The following is a 22,566-nucleotide window of genomic DNA, read 5'->3' as shown; positions in this document are numbered from 1 at the left end:
CTTCCCACTCCCTCTAAAAAAAAATAAATAAAAATTAAAAAAAATAAAAAAGACTAGAACTGATTTCTACAAAGAACAGATAAAAATAGATTTAAAAAAACAGATAAAAAATAGTATCACAGCAACTTACCAATTAAAATAATTTTTAACCTACAACAATCAACGTTATACAGAGCAAGAACTGTCTATTTGAATTACACCTTACCTCTATCCCATCAAAACACAGTTTGATAACTGGTACAAATGCCTCTTCAACAGCCTGTAAGAAGATTAAGGGAGTTCAGTGTCTCTGAAACTACATATCAGACCTATACTAGTTTTAGTTCTTTTAAGTGAATGAGACATTTGAAATTGTTTAAAAATATTAGCATAATGCCTGACACAGACTAGGTTCTCAACAACTAGCTTTAAGACACTAGGCTCTTGAATCAGATAAACCTAGGTTCAAAGCCTTGATTTTTGCCACTCAGATGTAAATTATAGCAACACTGCTTAATATTTATTCTTTTCGCTGATTTCCTACTCTGAACATGAGATGAAATTTATTTTAGGCTTGTAAAGAATTAAAATGCAAGCATACACGTTATGCCCCTTGAAAGGATCTGGCAAACTGCAAGAGTTCAATAAATGACGGCTATACCACAAAATTTGCTCTATTTCACTAATTTTTGTAACTCCTCCCCTCTCACCCCAAACATTTACGCACTCTTAAATCTTTTACTTCTTCCTGTAATTTCAACTTATCATAGAATGAGGTGAAAAAGTCACTTCGATCAACATGTCTTGGTGCAACACACAACGCATCAATATCGGCACCTAAAAAAAATTAAGCCCATCAACCACAAATTACTATTACGATAAAATTATTTTGCATCTTATCATGGCAGTACTTGATGTTGAGAATCTGCTAACATTATACCGGTGAGCCTCTGAAAATGTGCCCTTCCCCTTAAAAAACATTACTGGTCAGTATAGGAAAAACAGGATCCTAATTGACAGGGTTATCTTTTTTCCTGCAATAACCTCTCTTCGTAGTGGTCCAGATGACCTAGGAGTCAGAGGAAGGTAACTCAGATAGGACTTTTATGTTAAAGAGAGGGAACTATTCAAGAAGACACCCAACATTTTGATGTTACTAGTCATAGACAGATTCATTAGCAAACTGTAAAACTATTTTATAAATACAAAGTATTTTTCCCCCCACACATTATGTGAGTAGTGCTTGTAAGCCTCTATCTGGCCCCTAAATGGGGCCTACAGAATAAACTCCCAAAAGGATCACTGGCAAGAATGCATAAAGGCATATCATGGTAAGATACTGTTACTAATTTAGTGCTTGACAGGAGCCAAGCCTCGAGCGCATTAGAGGAAACACAACAAAGATGACTTAAATCAATAACTGGAATCATAAAAGGGAGAGATCAATGTGGAATCAGGTCAACATAGTCACTCCCCTAGAAGACTCAACAGCTAAGGCACTACTCTTAAGGCTGTATATTTAGCATATATGTGAGAGGAAGAAACTGTACAGTGCACAGGACACATCAAAAGCAAATGCCTAACTACTACTGGCATAGAGCAGTGGGAGATAGGGAGAAGGAAGGGTGCCAGGACCAAGAGAACACTATCCTGGCAGACACTTTTAACAAAGAAGCCAGTGGTTAATGGTTGAAGAATGCTAGTTCTGCCAAGAGATGGCTGAGAGAAACTGTTCATGCCTACTCTTTGTGTAAGCCTCAGACATCTATTTGTTACATGAGAATAAGAGAACTGAGGAATAAATAAGATAATGAAGACCAAAAACTTACTATTAGCTCAGTGCCCAGCAAAAAAGTCCAATAAATGTTCTCTGCCATGGTAACATTTTCACTGTGTATTTATTTGTCTAAGTACAAGCATAAGCAACAAAACTAACAGTAATCATCAATGGCTGCAGATACACTATTGTGGTCTGGTTTTTGCTCAAATGTATTTTACAACTATTAAAAAAAAAGCACGGGGAAAAGAAAATCCACAGGTCTTTTTAAAAAAGGTCTGCATTCATTTTTTTCTAATTTCCTGACCTGATATTCTTTAGGTAGAGGAACTGATACAGAGAACAGCACACTGTCCAAAGAACTCTCCAATGGAAGTAAGTTCTCTCCGTCTTTGCAGCACAGTAGCCACTAGCCACCAAGTTACTAATGGACACTGAAAACGTGGCTACTTCCACTGAGGCACGCACTTAACTTCTTCAGCTTAAGTATAGTTGATGTTCAATGTTATGTTAGCCTCAGATGTACAACACAGTGACTGCACAAGTCTATACACTATGCTCTGCTCACCACTCTCAAGTACAGTTACCACTTCTTACTACACAAGATCGCTACCATACTACTGACTATATTGCCTGTGCTGTACAAAACTGATTTTTTAAATTTACTTAGTTACCACACTGGTCAGTGCAGGTTTAGAAGGCATCTATTTTTATCTTCTTAACATTAGTCTCCCTGAAGTACTCTATCTTCCAGGCAAACTCACTCAAGTAACTGTGATGAATGTGTCAATATGATTTTTAAGAACTAAAAAGGGTATTCCTTCTCAAGACAATTAAAACAGTATTTACCTTTTGTATGTACTCCTAATCTGTAAGATCCAAACGTAAAAATTTTTCCTCCAACATTTTCAATTACAGATTGTGGAAGATTCTGTTAAACAAACAAGAAAAGGGACAGTTTATCAGAGGAGCACAAAAGAAATTATTTTAAACAGCACTATATAATAATTTTAAAAAACCCAAGAATTCAAATTCAGTGCAAATTCATGGAAGGTAAACAAACTCTGTCGGCTCTACCAAATACCACGTCTTCAGGTAGCAACCAATTCTGAAATAAAAGCAAATTCCAATTTTAGTGAATGTGCCTTAGTAACCCATACCGTTTTACAATTTTGCCACATTTCTGGAAACGGCTATAAAAGAGGACTATCGTATAGGAGGACATGTGATTCCACTGGATCAATGTTAGAAGCAGATTTTATTCATGACCAAGATGCTGCAAATATCATGAATGTTAGAATAAAAAAAAAAACATATTTGATGGCTTAAAAAAATTACATTCAGTGATTATACTGAATATTCCATAGTAAATTAGACATAATTTTACCATATCAAAAGTGACTTTAAAGCCAATACTGCTACATAGTAGTTGAGATTTCCAAAGGCTTTGGTGAGATTACTTTGAACAGAACTAAAACTTACTGATAGTTTCTTAGAGTAGAAACACCAAGAACAAGGATAAAGGCAAGCATTTAAAACTCATCTTCCCAGGACACCTGGTTAGCTCAGTCGGTTAAGCCACTGCCTTCGGCTCAGGTCATGATCCCAGGGTCCTGGGATCAAGTCCCACATCGGGCTTCTTGTCCAGCAGGGAGCCTGTCTCTGCCTGCCACTCTGCCTGCTTGTGCTCTTCTGACAAATAAATAAATAAAATCTTAAAAAAAAAAAAAAAATCATCTTCCTGGCCCTGGTACTACTTTAAAGTACTTTGGTGAGTACTTAAAACCACTGGTGGTTAAGGATGGTACCTGTCCAAACAAAAAACAATTTTAATGTGTGCTTGGTCAATGTTTCCCTTTACTTTCTAATTCCTCAGTAACATCTTATTCAGTACCAAAACACCCATCACTCCTCCTCAAGTAACATAAATGAAAGTGTTACTTCATACTACAAAAATCTTAAAAATAAACTGTAAAGATTCAGGGACTCCCTTGTTTTTTGAGGGCACATTTAATCAACACTTACAGAAAAAGGACCATGTAGATATATTACATTTGTCTTCCTACATTTAGAAATCTAAAAATCTCACTTGAAAAGATGGCCCGGTTATATAAATTAAGCCAGGAAGATGTTGCAGGAATAGGCCTACAAAGGGAAGTTAGGAAGAAACTACCTGAGAACAATGATCCATGAACTTTTCTAGTAAAACAGATCTTTTGGATAAGTGAACTCTAAACTGTCCAATATAGCAGCCACTATGGTGTGAAATACATATGTAATGTGTATATAGTGAAATAAAGCTGGCTTGGCTGAGGAGCTAAGTATTTTAGTTCATTTAAACTGAAACAGCCACATGTCACTTATGGCTACTGTTATTAGCACGTTTACACATTTATATGCTTATAGCTATTTTAGTAATTTTAACCCAGAAAATTAAGATTCTTTAATTCAGGTCACAGAAAAATAAACTGTAAAATCTTCTTTTTTTTTAGTCTCAGAATATTAGCAAACAAGACAACTAAAGTAAAAATCAAATCTTAGGGGCACCTGGGTGGCTCAGTGGGTTAAGCCTCTGCCTTCGGCTCAAGTCAAGATCTCAGGGTTCTGGGATCCAGCCCCGCATCAGCCTCTCTGTGCAGCATGGGAGCCTGCTTCCCCCTCTCTCTCTGCCTGCCTCTCTGCTTACTTGTGATCTCTCTGTCAAATAAATAAATAAAATCTTAAAAAAAAAAAAAATTCAAATCTTACATAACTCCCCCCCAATACCATAAATAAATTAACTGGAACTATCCATTAATCACTGCTTCTCAACCAGGGATGACTCCACTCCTCCAGGAACATAAGGAATGTCTGGAGACATTTTTAGTCATCATCTGGAGAGAGAGAGGGCAGGACAGTAAATCTAATAAAAAGGGGTCAGGGATGTGTTTTGCTTAACATCTTGTGATGCACATGACAGCACCCTAAAAAAGAATTATCTGCTCCCAAAATATCAACAGTGTCAACATCAAGAAATCCTGTATCAAGTCTTAAAACCATCTGGAGAAGAAATTCTCTCTAAAAAATGCAGATTCAAAAGATCAAAACTTTCTCTAACCAACTCACTACTAATGGTTAGGCTATAGTGGAAAGGACATTGATAAAACCCAACAGGAATAAGCACTACTTTCATTAATCCTAACACATTTTCTTACGGGCAGTAAAACCAGCAGAAAGAACTGTTACCAAGAATTACTGATGAAAGAAACCTTACTGAAGTAAATACATGAAACAAACTATCCATGAGGCAGTATTCATGTTTCACATTAAATAAATCTAAGTTTTGGCTTTGTCTACTTGATTATGGCTTTAAACTTAAACATTTTAAAAATGCCATTAAAACAAAGCTGTATTTCCTAGGATGCCTGGGTGGCTCAGTCGGTTAAGCTGATGCCTTAGGCTCAGGTCATTATCCCAGAGTCCGGGAACGAGTCTGCATCGAGTCCTGCCTCGAGTCCTGCACTGGGCTCCTTGCTCAGCAGGGAGCCTGCTTCTCTCTCCCCTTCTGACTGCTTGTGCACACTCTCTCCCTCGCTCTCTCAAACTGACAAATAAATAAATAAAATCTTAAAAAAAAAAAAAAACGATTTCCTACAGAAGGTTAAGGAAACACTAAGTTCAATAAATGAGTAAAAAATACTTTAACTTGGACATCTGCTGCTCAGCTCAAAAAAAAACCCTTCCTTTATAAAATCTCATTCATAGGGCACCTGCTGGCACAATTGGTTAAGGGTCCAACTTTTGATTTCAGCTCAGGTCATGATCTCAGGGACCTGGGATCAAGCCCCACATCCAGGCTCCAAGGGAGTATGCCCAAGATTCTCTCTCCCCCCTGCACCACCCCCCACAAATCTTTAAAAATAAATAAAAAACAAAATCTCATTCATATCAGGAATTCTATCAGTGAGAAACTGTATAATACATGGAGTCCCCCATTTAGAACACTCCTACTGCTGAAATTTTAATCAATTGCTTAAAATATATATATGCTGTTTCAAGAAGACATATTATATTGGGACGCCAGGGTGGCTCAGTTGTTAGGCATTTGCCTTTGGTTCAGGTCATGATCCCAGAGTCCTAGGATCAGACCCCGTATCAGGCTCCCTGCTCAGCAGGAAGCCTGCTTCTCCCTCTCCCACTCCCCCTGCTTGTGTTCCCTTTCTCACTGTCTCTTTGTCAAATAAATAAATACATAAAAATCTTTAAAAAAAAAAAAGTATAAATTTGACTAAAACTGAAAGATTTTCTTCTCTGTTAAACCCCTCTCTCAAGTTTTCTTCAATCCCTGGTTTTCTTTCCATCAATTTTTCAAGATGTATTATAGATTAAATATGCATTTTGTACTGCCTGAGAAAATTACTACTATGTAAGCAGTTTTTTTAATATAAACTCTATCCCCAACATGGGACTCAAACTTACAACCCCAAGATCAAGAGCTGCACCCTCTACAGACTAAGCCAGCCAGACATCCCTATGCAATTTTTAAAAATGGGTCAAATGAATTCCATACGCATCTCTAAGAATACATTTCCTTTACCAGAAGCCCAGTCATGGATTCATCAACTGTATGTATGATTTTTCATAATAAAATTTTAGGAACTCAGAGAATATTATAAAAAACTAAGGAGATACTGAGTTTGAGAGCTTAATATTTGCAAACCTAAAAATTGTTCAATGTCATAGGTTGCTTAAAAGGTAACAAGATTCTCAAATATTTAATATACATTTTTAAAGCACCTCTTTAGGCAGTATCTATTATTTCTGTGAAGCAAAAGTAATTATGGAGTTTCAGCTTAAAATACTGCAACAAAAAAGTATTTATAAAATCACTGAATTCAGTTCAGATTTCCCTGCTTTCAAAATAATTAGAAACAATCTAATTCTGGTATCAAATAGTCTAAAACAGACTTTGCATTAAAGACTCTAAATTCACTCTAATAAGAACAGCTTAAGACTGCTGCTGCTCAGCTGACAAATCATTTCATATACAAATAAGTTGCCTTACCTTGCTTTCACTGATTTCTCGTATCCACTCTTTTACCAGGTTATTTAATTTTCCCAAAATTAAAATCCTGTTGATAGAGCAAATATCAATCAAGTATCAAGTTGTTTCATTACTAATTAAAATGAAAATCAGTTTTCAATAGGTGGATCCCTAAATTTTAACCAGTTTTTAAGTTATCAGAAAGTATACAGTAGTTTACTACAGGCACCATTACACTGGGTAAAGCATTCTTTTAGCTGAGTAAGAATTTTCCTTCTGACAATTCTGTACTGTAATAACTAAAAGCATCAAAAAATCAAAAGGGAATAAAATTCACTGTAGAAAAAAGTTTCTAAGCTTTGCTCTTGTACAAGACAGATTTCAGGGAAAATTCTGACTGAGTAGATAATGCCTCAAAAATTAGTTTACTGAGGTGCTTGGGTGGCTCAGTGGGTTATGCCTCTGCCTTTAGCTCAGGTCATGGTCTCAGGGTCCTGGGATCGAGCCCTGGTATCCGGCTCTCTGTTGAGCAGGGAGCCTGCTTCCCTCTCTCTCTGCCTGCTTCTCTGCCTACTTGTGATCTCTCGCTCTAATAAAGTAAACTCTTAAAAAAATTAGTTTATTACACTGATGAAAAATTATAAATTAAAGGAAAAATACGTATGTGTGTATTCACCTGCGCTGCAGTTCCTCTTCCTCTTCAAAAACCCCAAAGGGCTTCAGAGTCTCAATCAGTTTCTGTGTAAGCAGGCAGTCCGTCTCCTTGGGGGCTGCTAAGCTGATAGGAGAGGTGATGCCATAGTGCTTCTGGGGCGGCTGTGTTTGTTGTGATCCCTGCGTTGTAACTGGACTACAAACAAAATTAGATAAAATTACTGCCGAAGAATTTCTACAATTTGAAACAAACCATTTGACTAGAAAAACTGCTTTAATAAAATGCATTTCTAAACACAGTTGGTTCCCTGCCATACTCAAAAAGACTCCTTTCAAAAGACATCTTAGAACAAAAAGTAACCAACCAAAAGCAAGTGACCCAAGAGAAAACTCTTTATCTCTTCCCACTCCAAGGACTTTTATCTTTGTCATTGACTAAATACCTAAATAAACACAATCTAGAATACGGTGAACTGAGAAACTACTTCTTGAAAAGGAGCCATAATCTGATGTATTGTTATTTCTAAAGCAATGATAAACACACTACAATTAATATAGTAAAAAACACACACTATTTACCAATACAAGAGACCCCCCACAAATAGAATTTAGTATCTGACTCACAGTGAAAAAAATTTATAAAATACAGAGCAAATAACAAAGATAACTTGCGGAATGGGGGGCACTGTAGTCACACACTTAAAGTTATTACACATTTCTGGTGAGAGACTGGCACTTAACAGTGATACTAATCTAGAAGTAGTTTTCCCCCACTTTTAGAGAAATTCCAGATTTTTTACAATCAGTGGGATTTTACTGTAACTAGTTAAATACAAAAAGGCATGGCATGCTTGAAACGCTTTAGAAAATTAGACTCCAGTATTTTTTGATGAAACTCATTCTTGTCTCTTATTCTCTGTTAAAATAATTGTAAGTCAATGGACAAGAGCTCTATAGATAAGAAGCACAATTATTATTTAAAAACTAACAAGTCGGGCGCCTGGGTGGCTCAGTGGGTTAAGCCGCTGCCTTCGGCTCAGGTCATGATCTCAGGGTCCTGGGATCGAGTCCCGCATCGGGCTCTCTGCTCAGCAGGGAGCCTGCTTCCTTCCCTTCCCCTCTCTCTGCCTGCCTCTCTGCCTACTGTGATCTCTCTCTGTCAAATAAATAAATAAAATCTTTAAAAAAAAAAAAAAAAAAACTAACAAGTCAGGGGCGCCTGGGTGGCTCAGTGGGTTAAAACCTCTGCCTTCAGCTCAGGTAATGATTCCCAGAGTCCTAGGATCGAGCCCCACATTGGGCTCTCTGCTCCACAAGGAGCCTACTTCCCACCCGCCCCCCTCCCCCGCCTGCCTCTCTGCCTACTTGTGATCTCTGTCTGTCAAATACATAAATAAAATTTAAAAAAAAAAAAAAGTGACATCAAAAAGGTAGTTCTTGGGCGCCTGGGTGGCTCAGTTGGTTAAGCGGCTACCTTCAGCTCAGGTCATGATTCTGAAGTCCCAGGATCCCACATCAGGATCCCACATCGGGCTCCCTACTCTTTGGGGAGTCTGCTTGTCCTGCCAACCTCTCTCCTCTCATGCACTCTCTCTAATAAATAAAATCTTTTTTAAAAGGGGGGGGGTAGCCCTCAGGGCACCTGCATGGCTCAGCTGGTTAACCCTCTGCCTTCATTCAGCTCAGGTCATGATCCCAGGATCCTGGGATCCAGCCCCGCATGGCACTGGGCTCCCCGCTCAGGGGGGAGCCTGCTTCTCCCTTCTCCCTCTCCCTCTCCCTGCCGCTACAGCTGCTTGTGCTCTATTAAATAAAATCTTAAAAAAAAAAAAAAAAAAAAAAAAAGTAGCCCTCAAAACTGCCTAACCATTTGAGAATTCTTCACACTATACATACTGATTTCAGATATATCAGGTATTAAATGAAAACAGCACACTTACCACATATCCCAAAGTGATTATATTCTCTCATATTTTTCACTGCTTCATATGAGTTTCTCCAAGTAAACTAGAACCCTTTGTGACTACCACAGGATTATGAATACCTTAATAAATGATTTTAACATGAGTAGAGCCAGAAATGAAAACAAATACAAGTTCATTCTAGCTAGACTTGGTTCAAGCAAGGCGAGATTTCAAGTCAAGTGTGAACTGGATTTATTTTCATTAACTTCGGGTAAAATAATCCACTCTAGTGGAATGGTTTTTGTTTTGAGCAGGTAATACATTTCTCTACATTCATTCCTTTCTGAAGGGGTTATATCTATTACCAGTTGAGTTGGGTCATCAACAAAATAGGAGTACTCATTCTCTGTGAGGTTAAGGCTCAGTTCTCTTTACCAGTTTTTCTTTCTCAAATATTCAGGTCTTTCACTGTCACACAAAGTAACAATGCTTGGAAAGGTCCTATCTACTTCAAAAATATCACCAGAATATTAGGATACCGACTCATATTTCTAAATTCACACCAAGTCTGTTCACCCTAATTTGAAAAATATGTTGATTTCTAGAAGTTTCCACATTAACATTTTGATGGGGAAACAAATTAGATGCAAATTACAGCTTTTTATTTAGTTTATTCAAAAAATCATCACATAATCTCAAATAAAATCATATTTATTTGCCCCATCTATTTCAGGAGAGAATTACATATACAGCATATGTCTACACATGTATACATACAGAACATGTATCTAACTCAAGTACATGTATAAAACATACACTAATTCAAGAACACTTATCAAAAAATAAAAATGAGTCAAAATCAAGTAAGAGGAAAGAAATACATATTCTAAAAGTCACAAGATAGCTGTGCCTCCAATAAAAATGGCTTAATTTTAACTTAAATATCTGGACTAGAAATTACAAGCTACCATATGCACTGTCAGTGTCCAAAATGTCCCAAGTAGAAAAGCTAACCATGACTGTAAATGGAGAAAGTAAAGTTTTCCATTCAATTTTAGTATTAGAAATCAAGTGGAGTGATAAAACAATTTAAGGATCTTTTATTTGCTATTCTAACAAAACAAAAATACACATTCAATACTGAGTAATTTAAAGAATTCTGCTTTATAGAGCCTCTCCTAGAACAATACACCACACAGCTATCAACCCCGAGAATGCACCTTCTTCCTCCCATTCTCAAACACATTAGATATCCTTCCTATCTATCACTTTCTACAGTCATTTTTTAACCAGCATTTAGTTTTCTTTAGACATGACTCTATTTTAACAATGAAATCCTACAATTAAACAAAACAAAGAAAAAACAGACTAGATACAGAGCTACAGTATTTGTGATTTATTAAAATTTCTTTCGGGGCTTTTACTATGAAGAACGTTCTACGTGTGCTTTTCCTGTGCCTGAAATTTTCCATCTCATGAACATGATTTATCTTTACTTTCAGGATACTCTATGAATTCTCTGGGTGAAACTGGTGGCCATCCAGCAAGTTCTCCACTCTACAACAATGCAATTATCACTATGTAAGAACTTGTACCCTAATTTCTTGCTGCTTTATATCTCTATCCTTATTTTTCCTTTTCACCCAACCTTTAATGCAAAGTATTTTGCTGGTTTCTAACATGTGACTAAAGCATTCTGTCTTAATCCTTTCTGGATTGGAATAAGATGTAAATACATAACTACAATTACAGTACATATATGAATTTTGCCCCCTCTCAAAATCACACACCAAAAAACCCCACAGCAAAACATTACTTCCCCCATCCCAAGTGTTTTGGTGAGTAGAAGAGTGGCACCTGGGGGCCCACAGTGTTTAGTATTTTCAGAATTCTTCCCTCAATCATGGAACACAGGATATTTTCTTTACAACATTTAAAATATTTAAAATATTTTCATTACAGAAAGGCTTACACAAGACACATACCCGTTTTCCCTTTTTTTTTTTAATCTAATTTTATTATTCTTACTTTTTTTTTTTCTTAAGTTTTAACATTCTGTGTAACAATTCCATTCCAACGACTCTAGTTTTAACTCCTGGCACCTTGTTCTCACTCCTCCTTTCTCCCTTACCATGCCACCCATTCATTCTGCTACCAAGCACAGAAACCTCCATGATTTCTGGTAGCGGAATTCAAAACTCTTGTCTACAAAGCTTGCTCTCAATTCAGAAGCATGATAAAGTAGCAGACAAAAAGCGGGCCTGATTTCACAACTACTAGTTATATATCACTCTGGTTTCACTTCTGTTATTGTTATATTATTATCTCTAAGTTGTACCTCCAAGGATTTACCTTAGAATTTATCCCTCTCCTCTACACCAGATGGTAAACTAGGAATCTAAAAATTTTAGCACATCTGTAACACTGAAGAACAGTTTCCAAGCATAGGAAGCTTTAATCCAATGCTCAGAGAAAAGTCCACTCTTTCCCCATGTTAGGCTGTGCATAACAGGACTCTAATTAGGATAAAGATACTTAGAATAGCAACATTTTTGTGAAATTAGTGTATGACTGCAGTTGCTTATTTCAGCTATATATGTATTTCAAAAGTCTAGGCATCTAACTTAGTAAAAGTGTACTCTGAAATACCGAGAACCACTCTGGTACAGTAATTTAAAGCTAACTCAAATAGTATAGTGTAAGTTCCCATGTTTTGTTGACTACAGTTTAATGGCCATATATCCAGTCAAAGTATGATCAATCTTCAGATAAATGATACTAATAACCATTTCAAGTCATTGAGGAAAGTACAGAACACTCAAATAGATTTGGTTATCCATTGCAAAATCTAAATTCCAGATGCCATGGTATTTCAAAATACCAAAGAATCAGAAATACTAGAAACTTAACACTATTTTCAGAACCATATTTAAGACACACAAAACTCAAAAGCCAGGGGAGCCTGGGTGGCTCAGTGGGTTAAGCCGCTGCCTTCGGCTCAGGTCATGATCTCAGGGTCCTGGGATCGAGTCCCGCATCGGGCTCTCTGCTCGGCAGGGAACCTGCTCCCCTCTCTCTCTCTCTCTCTGCCTGCCTCTCCGACTACTTGTGATTTCTCTCTGTCAAATAAATAAATAAAATCTTAAAAAAAAAAAAAACTCAAAAGCCATACAGAAAAAATTTTACCTACATAAAAGTATTCCAGCTTTTATATAATAAAAATATAAGCGAAGTTAAAACAAATTAACAAGTGAAGAAAATACATGCAACCTATCCCAAAGAGTATAGTCTCAATGCATAGAGTTCTTAAACCAACTAAAAAAAAAGTTTCACTGCACATCATGCAAGCAAATTAGGACAACTATTTTCCTGTCAGACTGCAGAAAAACAAAGCTGATATACATATGGTAAAAATAAAAGATTATAAACCTACAATATTGATAATGGTTTAAGAAAATGAGCACTCTTATCCATCACAATGGAAATGAACATAATTTTAAAAAGCAATCTGGCAATATTCATTAAAATTTAAAAATGCATGTATCAATTTTAAAAGTTTATGTTCCACAACTTCACCTCTAGCAATCTATCTTACAGAAATAGTAGGACACAGGAGTCAAACCAAAACCCTGAAGTTGGGAGACATGATCTTTTTAATTCACAACACAGTTTCAATACATGAAATGTAACACAAAAATCCAAGTTTTTAGATGCTTGTGGGACAGGGATACAATTAAGTCAAGTCAAATATGTACCCTGTACAGCAACAATAAACTTGAAATGAGCAGCACCTATCCCAAGGTTATCCCCTATGTGTGGGCGGGGGGCAAGTAGCATGCTTGGTATGTGTAAATATCTCTGACTCCACAGGTTCTAGAATTTCACCCTTCTCCTAGGAATAACACAAAAAGATGTCCAAGGTTGTTCACTGGACCACTTATATACAATGTACTAAGTGGAAGCCACCTAAATATCCATTAATATAATGTGACTGGTTAATTACAGTAAATTCTTGAAATATAACACTATGCCATATAAAAAGAATGAGGTGATTATTACATGTAGTAGCAAAGAAAGATGCACACAATATATCAGCTGAAAAAAGCTGTGGAATATAATTATGATAACAGTATTTACTGAAATCTCAAAATATTCCAGGTAGCATGTCAAGCACTTTACAACTGTCCCAATTGTTCGTAACAACTGTACTATTAACTGTCACCATATTACAGATGAACAAAGTGGGGAAACAATGGCTGATCTAAATTTACTGTGCCAGGGTAAGAACCCAGGCTTCTAACCCTCTATGCTGAAGTGCCTTTATACATCTTTCACAATGTACAGTTTTATATATTTAAAAATTATTTGTTTTTATACCTACATAAAAATGCACCAAGAAGAACTGATAGAATTTCCACTTCATACTTTATAAAGGTTTCAACTTGTTAAATTATTTTTAATTAAATATTAATGATGATGTACAAAAGGTGAAAATCATCTAATTCTACTATGTATTCACCATTAAATTAGGTTAGTGATAGTAAGGAGCCCAAAATCATGCCCTAAAATTACTCCCTGGCAGCAAGTCACACCAAATAAATGTTCAATTTAAAACAGTAATTAGCATTTTGATGACTGGGCTTAAAAAATCAGTTTATGCTAATCAAAGCACATTATCTAAAAGTGAAATAAACAAGACTTTAAAAAATGGATTTTTTTCCCCATGCAATCCTGCAATGAGAAATAGTAAATACAAAGCAAACCATGCTTTATTTATTGCTCCAGAAAACTGCTAAGGCAATTATCAAGGTTATAAAACGTCATCAATCCAGTTTTTCAAAAAGCACCTTTGCCTCATATAACTTAATTTTGCCAGAAAGTAGAGCATTTATTAGGTTGAAATTTACGGAACTCCTAAATATATATGAAAGACAACACTAAAATCAGGAATACAAAGACAGTCTCTGTTCTCAGTGACAATCTCAGATTTGGTCTGAGATTCAGATCCTTAAACAAGTGCAAAGTAAAAGCTTAAAATAAATACTACAGAACCAAAGAATTAAGGCTATGCCAAACAAAATCAGTAAGGAGGTGTGTACTGCAAACGGCTTTAATGAAGGGTAGGAGGAAGGGCAGTCTAGGCAGATAACAAACACAGAAAAGTTAAGGACAACAAATCACCAATGGTGTTTTCTCAAATAGTTAATGTTTAATGACTTTGCATTCCAATTTAAACAAATCTCATACTACTAATGAACCCCTGTCTCCCATTATTAGGCACATGGAATATGCTGTGGCCTAAAGCTAGCAACAAAGTGAAAATTCATAGCTACCAGCCAACTGAAAACACTTTTATCATTTCTTTCCAGTTTTACTTAAGTTAGAATTGAAAGCTTAACCTGTCTGACGGTCTTCTTTGGAAAAAATCAGATAAATCACAAAAACATATTTAATGTAACAATTCACCACAATATAATTTGCTGTAAAGAGGCTTTAACCTTAAACATAATGTGCCCACTGGGACAACCAGACAGAAAAGGATTAAGGGTCTGAATGTGTATTCGACATTAATTCTTAACAGAAATAATATCTCTTTCACAAGAAGTTTAACATAGGATGTTTTAATTTTACTAGTAGCTTAGTCCAGGCTATAACCAAAACAACCTATTTGATCACTAAGGAATTATATACAAAGAACACTAATTCACCTGCCACGTGCTCTGTGTAAGTGATACCAAACATATCTACAACCTTACTATATTCTTAAAATATGTATTCCAGTTCAATCAGCCAGTATTTAGTAGGCAGCAGTAGAGGGCGCAGTAATAATGTATGCTCAAGGGGACTAAATTATGGTGACTCCCAAGGCAGAACTCTGGAAATGCAAGGTTGATTGATTATGCAGGGAAAGCGTACTTTTATTCAGTTATAAAAATGACCAAGTTATTCTTCCTTCCTTCCTAAGGGCACTTCCAACTGCCCCCTTGCCCTCTTTCTCCCAAGGGGCTAGAAGAAGTAAAAAACCAGCAAGACCACAGTACTCATGCATCGGTTTGCCAAATACAACTTGAAAATGAAGAAAACCCAAGAGAATCTGAAAAAGCACAAAGATGTATCAGAATAGTCAAAAATATGTTGTCATAGTATTGTAACACATTAACTCCAGGAAAAGCAAGATGTTTCTGATGACCAAAATGACAAAAATACTATTCTTTAACAACCCCAAAACTATAAAAGCCGTCAGAGAATGCAAGAAGCTGGTTTCTGGACAAAACATAGAATACAAATTTGAAAGACCATTCTGTAAGAGGTAGAAAATAAAGATATCTAGCAAAACCCCTAGTTTTTTTCCTTTCCCAAATCCTTAAATTTCCACAAATGAGAATATATAATTTTGCAAACATACAAAGATTAAAAAATATCACATTCCACAGAAGGCTGTGGTCACAAAATGAGAGTGTAGAGTGATAAATCTGTATGTGACTTTAAATAAAGCTAAAAATACATTCTAAGATTTTAGGTTTTGTAGTCTTATCACTTTACATGTACTATATGTATATGATACATGTCATCAGTTAAAAAAAACTGATTCAAATATTCTACACACAAGAAACGTGATCTTAAAAACTAATTCTACTTAAGACATTTATTTTTTTTTAAGATTTTATTTATTTATTTGACAGAGAGAGAGAGAGAGATCACACATAGGCAGAGAGGCAGGCAGAGGGAGAGGGGGAACTAGGCTCCCCGCTGAGCAGAGAGCCTGATGCAGGGCTTGATCCCAGGACTCTGGGATCATGACCTGAGCCAAAGGCAGAGGCTTAACCCAGGGAGCCACCCAGGTGCCCCTCTACTTAAGACATTTAAACAGACTCCAACTGAGCTGATGAAACATAGTTCCCAATAAAGCGCAAAGGAGATGGTATATAGTACTAGAATGAGAACAGAACATGGAACCCAAGCTGAAGTAAGCTGAAGTAAGTTGTAATCTACAACTTAAGCACCCTGAAGACCCTGGACAGGTGACTACTTCAAGCCTTAATTTAACCAACTTTATTTTTATTTATTTTATTCGGCACGGAGAGAGCAAGCGAGCACAAGCAGGGGGAACAGCAGAGGGAGAAGCATACTCCCTGCTTAGCAGGGAGCCAGATGCGGGGCTCAACCGCAAGCTCATCATGACCTGCGCTGAAGGCAGACACTTAAAAGACTGAACCACCCAGGCACCCCTCAACTTAACCAACTTTATTTATTTATTTTTTTTATTTTATTTATTTATTTGAGAGAGAAACAGTGAGAGAGAGCATGAGCGAGGAGAAGGTCAGAGAGCGAAGCAGACTCCCCATGGAGCTGGGAGCCTGATGCGGGACTCGATCCCGGGACCCCGGGATCATGACCTGAGCCGAAGGCAGTTGTCCAACCAACTGAGCCACCCAGGCGTCCCACTTAACCAACTTTAAAGGGAACAAATACCTCCTACAATGCTGTTCTGTAAATAATAAACTGAGAATGTGCAATTATTTAAAAGCTGCTGAATAATCAGAACAATGAACATACAGAACAAACAAACCAAAAAATGCCTCCCACCGCACCAAAACAGGAAATACTAGGAATCCAAATGGCTTCATTCTGGCCAGAACGCGTTTTCACCTGGGAGGGCTGGGGCAGGGGATGGGGGTGACTAGGGAACAGGAACTGAAGAGGTTCATCAATGTATTCGATTCCAATACCTACCTCCTAACTTCTCCATCAAAAAGCATGAACTGAGAACAGACTTAAGGTAATAGAACATATTCCAAAACCATAGCCAACATTAATTTGGCAACAAGCAATTCATTACAAAATCTCTAATACTGCAATCTGAAAACCAAAATCGCTGTTAGAAGTTATCTTCCCTAAAGGTTATCCAATGCATTATTTTGCACTGATAACAACAACAAAATAAATCTTTAAACCACATGTGTGTCCATCCCTCCAGACTATCCAAAAGCCACCCAGAAATGCTACAGTGACACCACCACTGCAAACAGCGGCTTGGAGCAGCAGTTAGCTGCTCCTGTCAGGCAGCAATTCTCAAGGTCTCAAACTTTTTGGTCACAGACTCCTTTTACAACTCTTAAGATTCATTGAGGACCCCAAAGATCTTCTTCTTATATGGATTATATCTGCCAATATTTACTGCATTGGAATTATAACTGGAATAAATTCTTAAAATGTTTATGTACTTAAGTAACAAGAACTCTATTACATGTTAACATAAATAGCTTAAGACTGTTTTCCAAAACAAAAAATTTAGATACTAATCTCCCTGTTTTACATTTTTGCAAATCTCTTTAATTATCACTTAATCAAAGACAGCTATATTTCTCTATCTGCTTCTACAATTAATCCCTTTGACAAGTAGTTTTGGTAGACACGTATGAAAGAAAACCTGGCAGACCACCCTCCTAACTGGAAGAGTAGTTCAATAACCTGTACAAATAACTGTGGATATTCCTCTATGATGCTACACCAAAACTCCACAAGTGGTATTTTTTTGAAGATTAATTACAGTATCAAAGTTGAAACCCTATCAATAAATCCCTTATACTGCTGCATGAAAATCCATTGGTCTAGGGGCGCTTTAAAGGTGGAGCCTGTGACTCTTGATCTCAGGGTTGTGGGTTCGAGCCCCATTTTGGATGTACAGATTACTTAAAACTAAAATTTTTTTTAAAAAATCCACTGATCTACACTGCACTTTGAATATAAATTTCACCGATGTACTTTTTTTATTTCATCAAAATTAAGCTTATCGGGACGCCTGGGTGGCTCAGTTGGTTAAGCAGCTGCCTTCGGCTCAGGTCATGATCCCAGCGTTCTGGGATCGAGTCCCGCATCGGGCTCCTTGCTCAGCAGGGAGCCTGCTTCTCCCTCTGCTTCTGCCTGCCATTCTGCCTGCCTGTGCTCGCTCTCTCCCCCTCTCTCTCTCTGATAAATAAATAAAATCTTAAAAAAAAAAATTAAACTTATCTTCCAAATATTGACACATTATTACAAAATATATTTTTTTAAATGGTATCATTAATATCACACTACCAATCGAATCAGAAACATTTTTTAACTACCAGGAAACTATCAAGCCCACAATTGACCGAAACAAGCCTTCCAAATTTTTAGTTTTTATCTTCAAATTTACTGGCCACCAATGCTGTCAGCTGTTTCCTTAAAAAGAGACAGGCTCACTTCATTTTCAGGAAACTGATAAATGGTCCAAGTGTCAATACCCACGGTGGGTACATCATCTGTTTTTTAGATGAAAGAACTCCACAAGAAAAATACTAGTTTAGCTCACAAATCAGACATGTGCTTTTTTCAAAACAACCACTGTACTTTGTATAGAGTTTTATGTGTACTTCCCATTTTATCATGGCTTATGTAAAACATAAATTCGAGTCAGGATTCATTAAAATTAATGTGTTTTACTGTTTCATCAAGAAACTTTTAAAGTGTGTGTTATGTGTGTAATGAAGAAATACAATGACTGGCAGAGGCCGCCCTGGCCAGGGGCCTGCCTCCGACATTGCCCTCGCCCCGCAAGGACGACAAATGACTCCTAGTACAATATGGTGCTTCTGCCTTGATTTGTCCTAAGGCAAGAACAGCATCATCTACTACTGCCTTCACACCATTGATGCAATGTTATTCAAGTAAAAAAGACATACATTTCAGCACTACTATGAAAACAGTTTCAATTTTTTTTGTACTCCTTAAAGCGATCTGAGATCCCCGGGGTTCCACAGATCACAATGTGGGAATCACTGGTACCCATTACCATCCACCAAGAGGTCCCAGTTCTACCTGCTATGACTTCATGAAACTGATTCGTTTTTCCTAACATCCTGAAATATTTGGGAGAAAAGCTACTGTCTCCCCCAAGTCTTGCTAAATATCTCTTCTAGTAACTTAAACAACATTCTATGAATGTGGTATAAGCACTAGGTCACTGAGGATGGTTACTCTCCTCAAAATCTTTAACTTCAACCTGTGACAGTCAGAACTCAGCTGATGCAAATAATGGATCTCTCCAGCACAGTAGGGCAGAAAGCAGAAAGGCCTTATACTCTATCAATGCCACGTGACTCTCAAGAAGGATAATCTTGCCAGGATACATCTGGCAACATCTGGAGACATTTTTTGGTTGTCACTACTGGAGAGATGGGGGTGTGGGGGTCCTGAAATCTAGTGGGTAAAGGCCAGGAATGCTAATAAACACCTTACAACACAGAGACGCCCCCCTTCAAAGAATTATCTGGCCGTAACTGTCAACAGTACCTACCAGAAAAGCCCTGTATTAATGGATCCTAAAGACTACCCAAATTTTTGGAAGTTTCATCACCATGGCTCTTAAATCATACCAGCCTTTCAAAATTATACATATTACATATGAGTTTCAGACAAAATATGAGTACTTGTTCATAATATTGTCATGACCAGAACTTCAACAATCTATTTTGATTTAACCCATTCTGACAGCTCAACTATGGCCAACTCCACAATCCCACCCAAATTTAACAGGACAGGCATACTAAAAAGCAAGCACGATAAGCCTGGAAATCAAAATTCAAAACTCCAAAGAAATGAAACGAAAGGCAATGTGACACCAGAATATGAAAAACAAAGAAAGCTGATTAATGAGGAAAAAAGGCCTATTTACCTAGGCAGTGTGGTCTTTTTGTTGTTTACTTAAAAATATAGTATACTTAGGGTTAAAAATGAGAGGGACAGCTAACAAAAAACTGGGCATACTGTTCACATTTCAAAAAACACACTGGAAAGCCAATTATCTATGTGTGAATGTGCTGTCTAAACTGTCTTCCATTCCATATATTTGAACTTCCAAGAAAATTTATGCTCTTAGGTCTTTATAGAAAATGTACACCTCCCTTCCTCAAAGAAGGCTGGGAAAGGGTAGATATAAAAGTATTTTTATTTTCTAGAGAAAATGATATAATTATCTTTTAACTCTAATTAAAATACAACTGTTAAGTTGTACATTTCCTATCACTGATCAAATTTTACTACTGACACGATCATCACAAAGTTGCTTTTCAACCACAGCAATAAAATGTGAGCTAACACAAAGAAGTCACATGGCATCACTAAAAAACATTTATTTATTTTAAATTCGGCTGAACTGAAAAATGCCACGCACAAAAAAATCAGTATCCCCAGTGTCTTTCTACTCACAAAAGGATGAATGAATCAATTAACAGGGATCTTGTAGATTATGAGATTTTATATCTGCAAATTTATTTAAAACTAAGCAATATTGTCATTTACAGAAATATGTTGACAGGCCTCTTAAAAATGACAGGAGTGGTTAAGGAGGAGCATGAAATTCTTCTTTAAAATACCGTGTAAATAGCAATAGGTTATCTTAAAGCCTGTGTCGAAGTCAGATCCTCACCTGCACGCGCACACACACACACGTACACGTACAGAGACACATAAATAAAACTAAAACCATAACCAGTAATATCTGCGAAAAAGGAAACTTTAAAAAAACAGATAAACCTGAGGTGCTGTGTTAGGTGTCTAGAAATCATAAATCCTTTATTTTGTACATAAGGAAAACTTCGAGTGTCAATTACATGGTTCATTTGGGGCCTACAAAGAAGAAAATTCGGTCCCTCGTCTCAAAGGAGCACGCTTACACCAGAATGTTCAAAAATGGAAGAAATGCAGTCTCACATTTAGGCCTCTCCACGGCTGGATACACGCAGGGGAAAAAAAAAAAAAAAAAGCTGTAATCTACTTTCGATCCCAACAACGAGTACTCAGATTACATCCCATTCTTTGAAACAGAACAGAAACTTTTTAAAAAATGCTGCAAGAGTAACAAAGTGTAAGACGCACACCGAGTGGGATGAGAAGGCAAGGACCGACCAGCTTCACGTCTACCATCCGAAAAATCCCAAGTACCACTGGAGACGGGGAGTGAAGCAGGCAGGACCCCTCCGACCAGCCTATCAAAGCAGCACCGAAACAGCAATACCTAACCCAGCGCGCTGCGGACGACACCCCGGCAAGCGCCCCTTTGCCGACGGTGGGAAGCCTGGGGAGGACTGGGCTGGTTCCGGGGGCGGGAGGGGGGGGCGGCGAGGCTTCCAGAGAGCGAGGCTCGTCGCTCACAACTGGGCTTTTAGCTAGCGCTCGTGCGAGCTCGGGCGTGGAAGTGGGTTCCCTCTGCGCACGACGTGGGCATCCCGGAGACGGGAGGGAGCGAGGGACGCAGCGCAGGCAGACCAGGAAGGGAGGCATCGAAAGCAGCCGGACAGACGCCGAGAGTGAACCTGAGCGCTGGGTGCAGACCCCGCAACCAGCCGGGCCTGCCTTCCCCGCCGCCGGGCATTGTTTTTATTTTCCACCCCCCGCACGGGGCGGAGAAGCGAGGGCACTCAGGTTCAGGTTCCCCCGCCCGTTCCGGAAGGGGAAGGCCCCCGGCCCCTCGGCCGCGGAGCCAGGAAGGGGTGGGGGGAAGCGGGAACCGAGCACAAGGGGAAGTGCGGCGGCGAGCGGGTGAGGAAACAGGAAGAGCCCCGTTCCCGCCTGCCTCCCCAACGGGGCGAGGGCCCGGCTCTCGCGCCACCCCTTCCCCCCCTCCCCCGACGCCCCCAAGGCCCCGCCGGCGTGCGAGAGAAAACAGAATACAAATCACTTACAACGGCATCGTCTCCTGCGCCGGCACCGCCCAGTCACTTCCCCCCCGCAACCGCCGCCGCTGCCGCCCTGGGCATGATCCACTGAGGCGGGAGGGAGGGGGGGGCCTGCCTCAGCCCTGGGTCCAACCCCACTCCCGCACCGCTCCCGCCGCTTTAAGCGCTTCTCCTCCTTCCCCTTCGTCCTAACATGGCGCCCGAGCGCTACCACAGCAACGTTCTAGAACTGCTGACGCCGCCACGCACGCCGTGCGCGCGCCTGCGCAAAGGCCACCCGGCGCCGCGCAGCTTCACGGGAATGGTAGTTCGTGAGGCGGCCGGAGGTCCGGTAATTTCCGCCCCAAAGCCGTCGCGCTTCCGCGGTGGGTGTGAGGTGTCGGCTAGCAGAGGCGCGGGAGGCTCCGGTGGCTGTCCGTTCCTCGAGCGGGGACGCTCCTGTCGCCGATGAGCACCACGCGGCACCTCACAGTGAGTCGCGGCCGAGGTCGCAGCTGCCGCACCTCCCCTCGAACGGCGTCATCGGCGGCG

General features: G+C 38.8%; 1 protein-coding gene across 6 annotated transcripts in view; it reads right to left on the bottom strand.

Moving 5' to 3' along the window:
• The window catches only part of PAPOLA (poly(A) polymerase alpha), a 58,499-nt gene extending 36,218 nt beyond the window's left edge, over nucleotides 1–22,281 (bottom strand). For all 6 annotated transcript variants that reach the window (XM_032345209.1, XM_032345211.1, XM_032345213.1 and 3 more), the window contains exons 1-6: nucleotides 22,042–22,281; nucleotides 7,456–7,629; nucleotides 6,801–6,867; nucleotides 2,606–2,687; nucleotides 707–816; nucleotides 206–259 (exon numbers count right to left, since the gene is read on the bottom strand). In XM_032345209.1, the coding sequence (XP_032201100.1) occupies nucleotides 206–259; nucleotides 707–816; nucleotides 2,606–2,687; nucleotides 6,801–6,867; nucleotides 7,456–7,629; nucleotides 22,042–22,049 (495 nt within the window). In that variant the 5' untranslated portion in view covers nucleotides 22,050–22,281. The remainder of the gene's footprint in view (nucleotides 1–205; nucleotides 260–706; nucleotides 817–2,605; nucleotides 2,688–6,800; nucleotides 6,868–7,455; nucleotides 7,630–22,041) is intronic.
• Nucleotides 22,282–22,566: the final 285 nt, after the last annotated feature.

Source organism: Mustela erminea, chromosome 5, assembly GCF_009829155.1.
Source record: "Mustela erminea isolate mMusErm1 chromosome 5, mMusErm1.Pri, whole genome shotgun sequence".
Classification (NCBI taxonomy): domain Eukaryota; kingdom Metazoa; phylum Chordata; class Mammalia; order Carnivora; family Mustelidae; genus Mustela; species Mustela erminea.
Note: the sequence above shows the minus strand (reverse complement) of the source record. Positions and strands in the feature narration are given on the sequence as shown.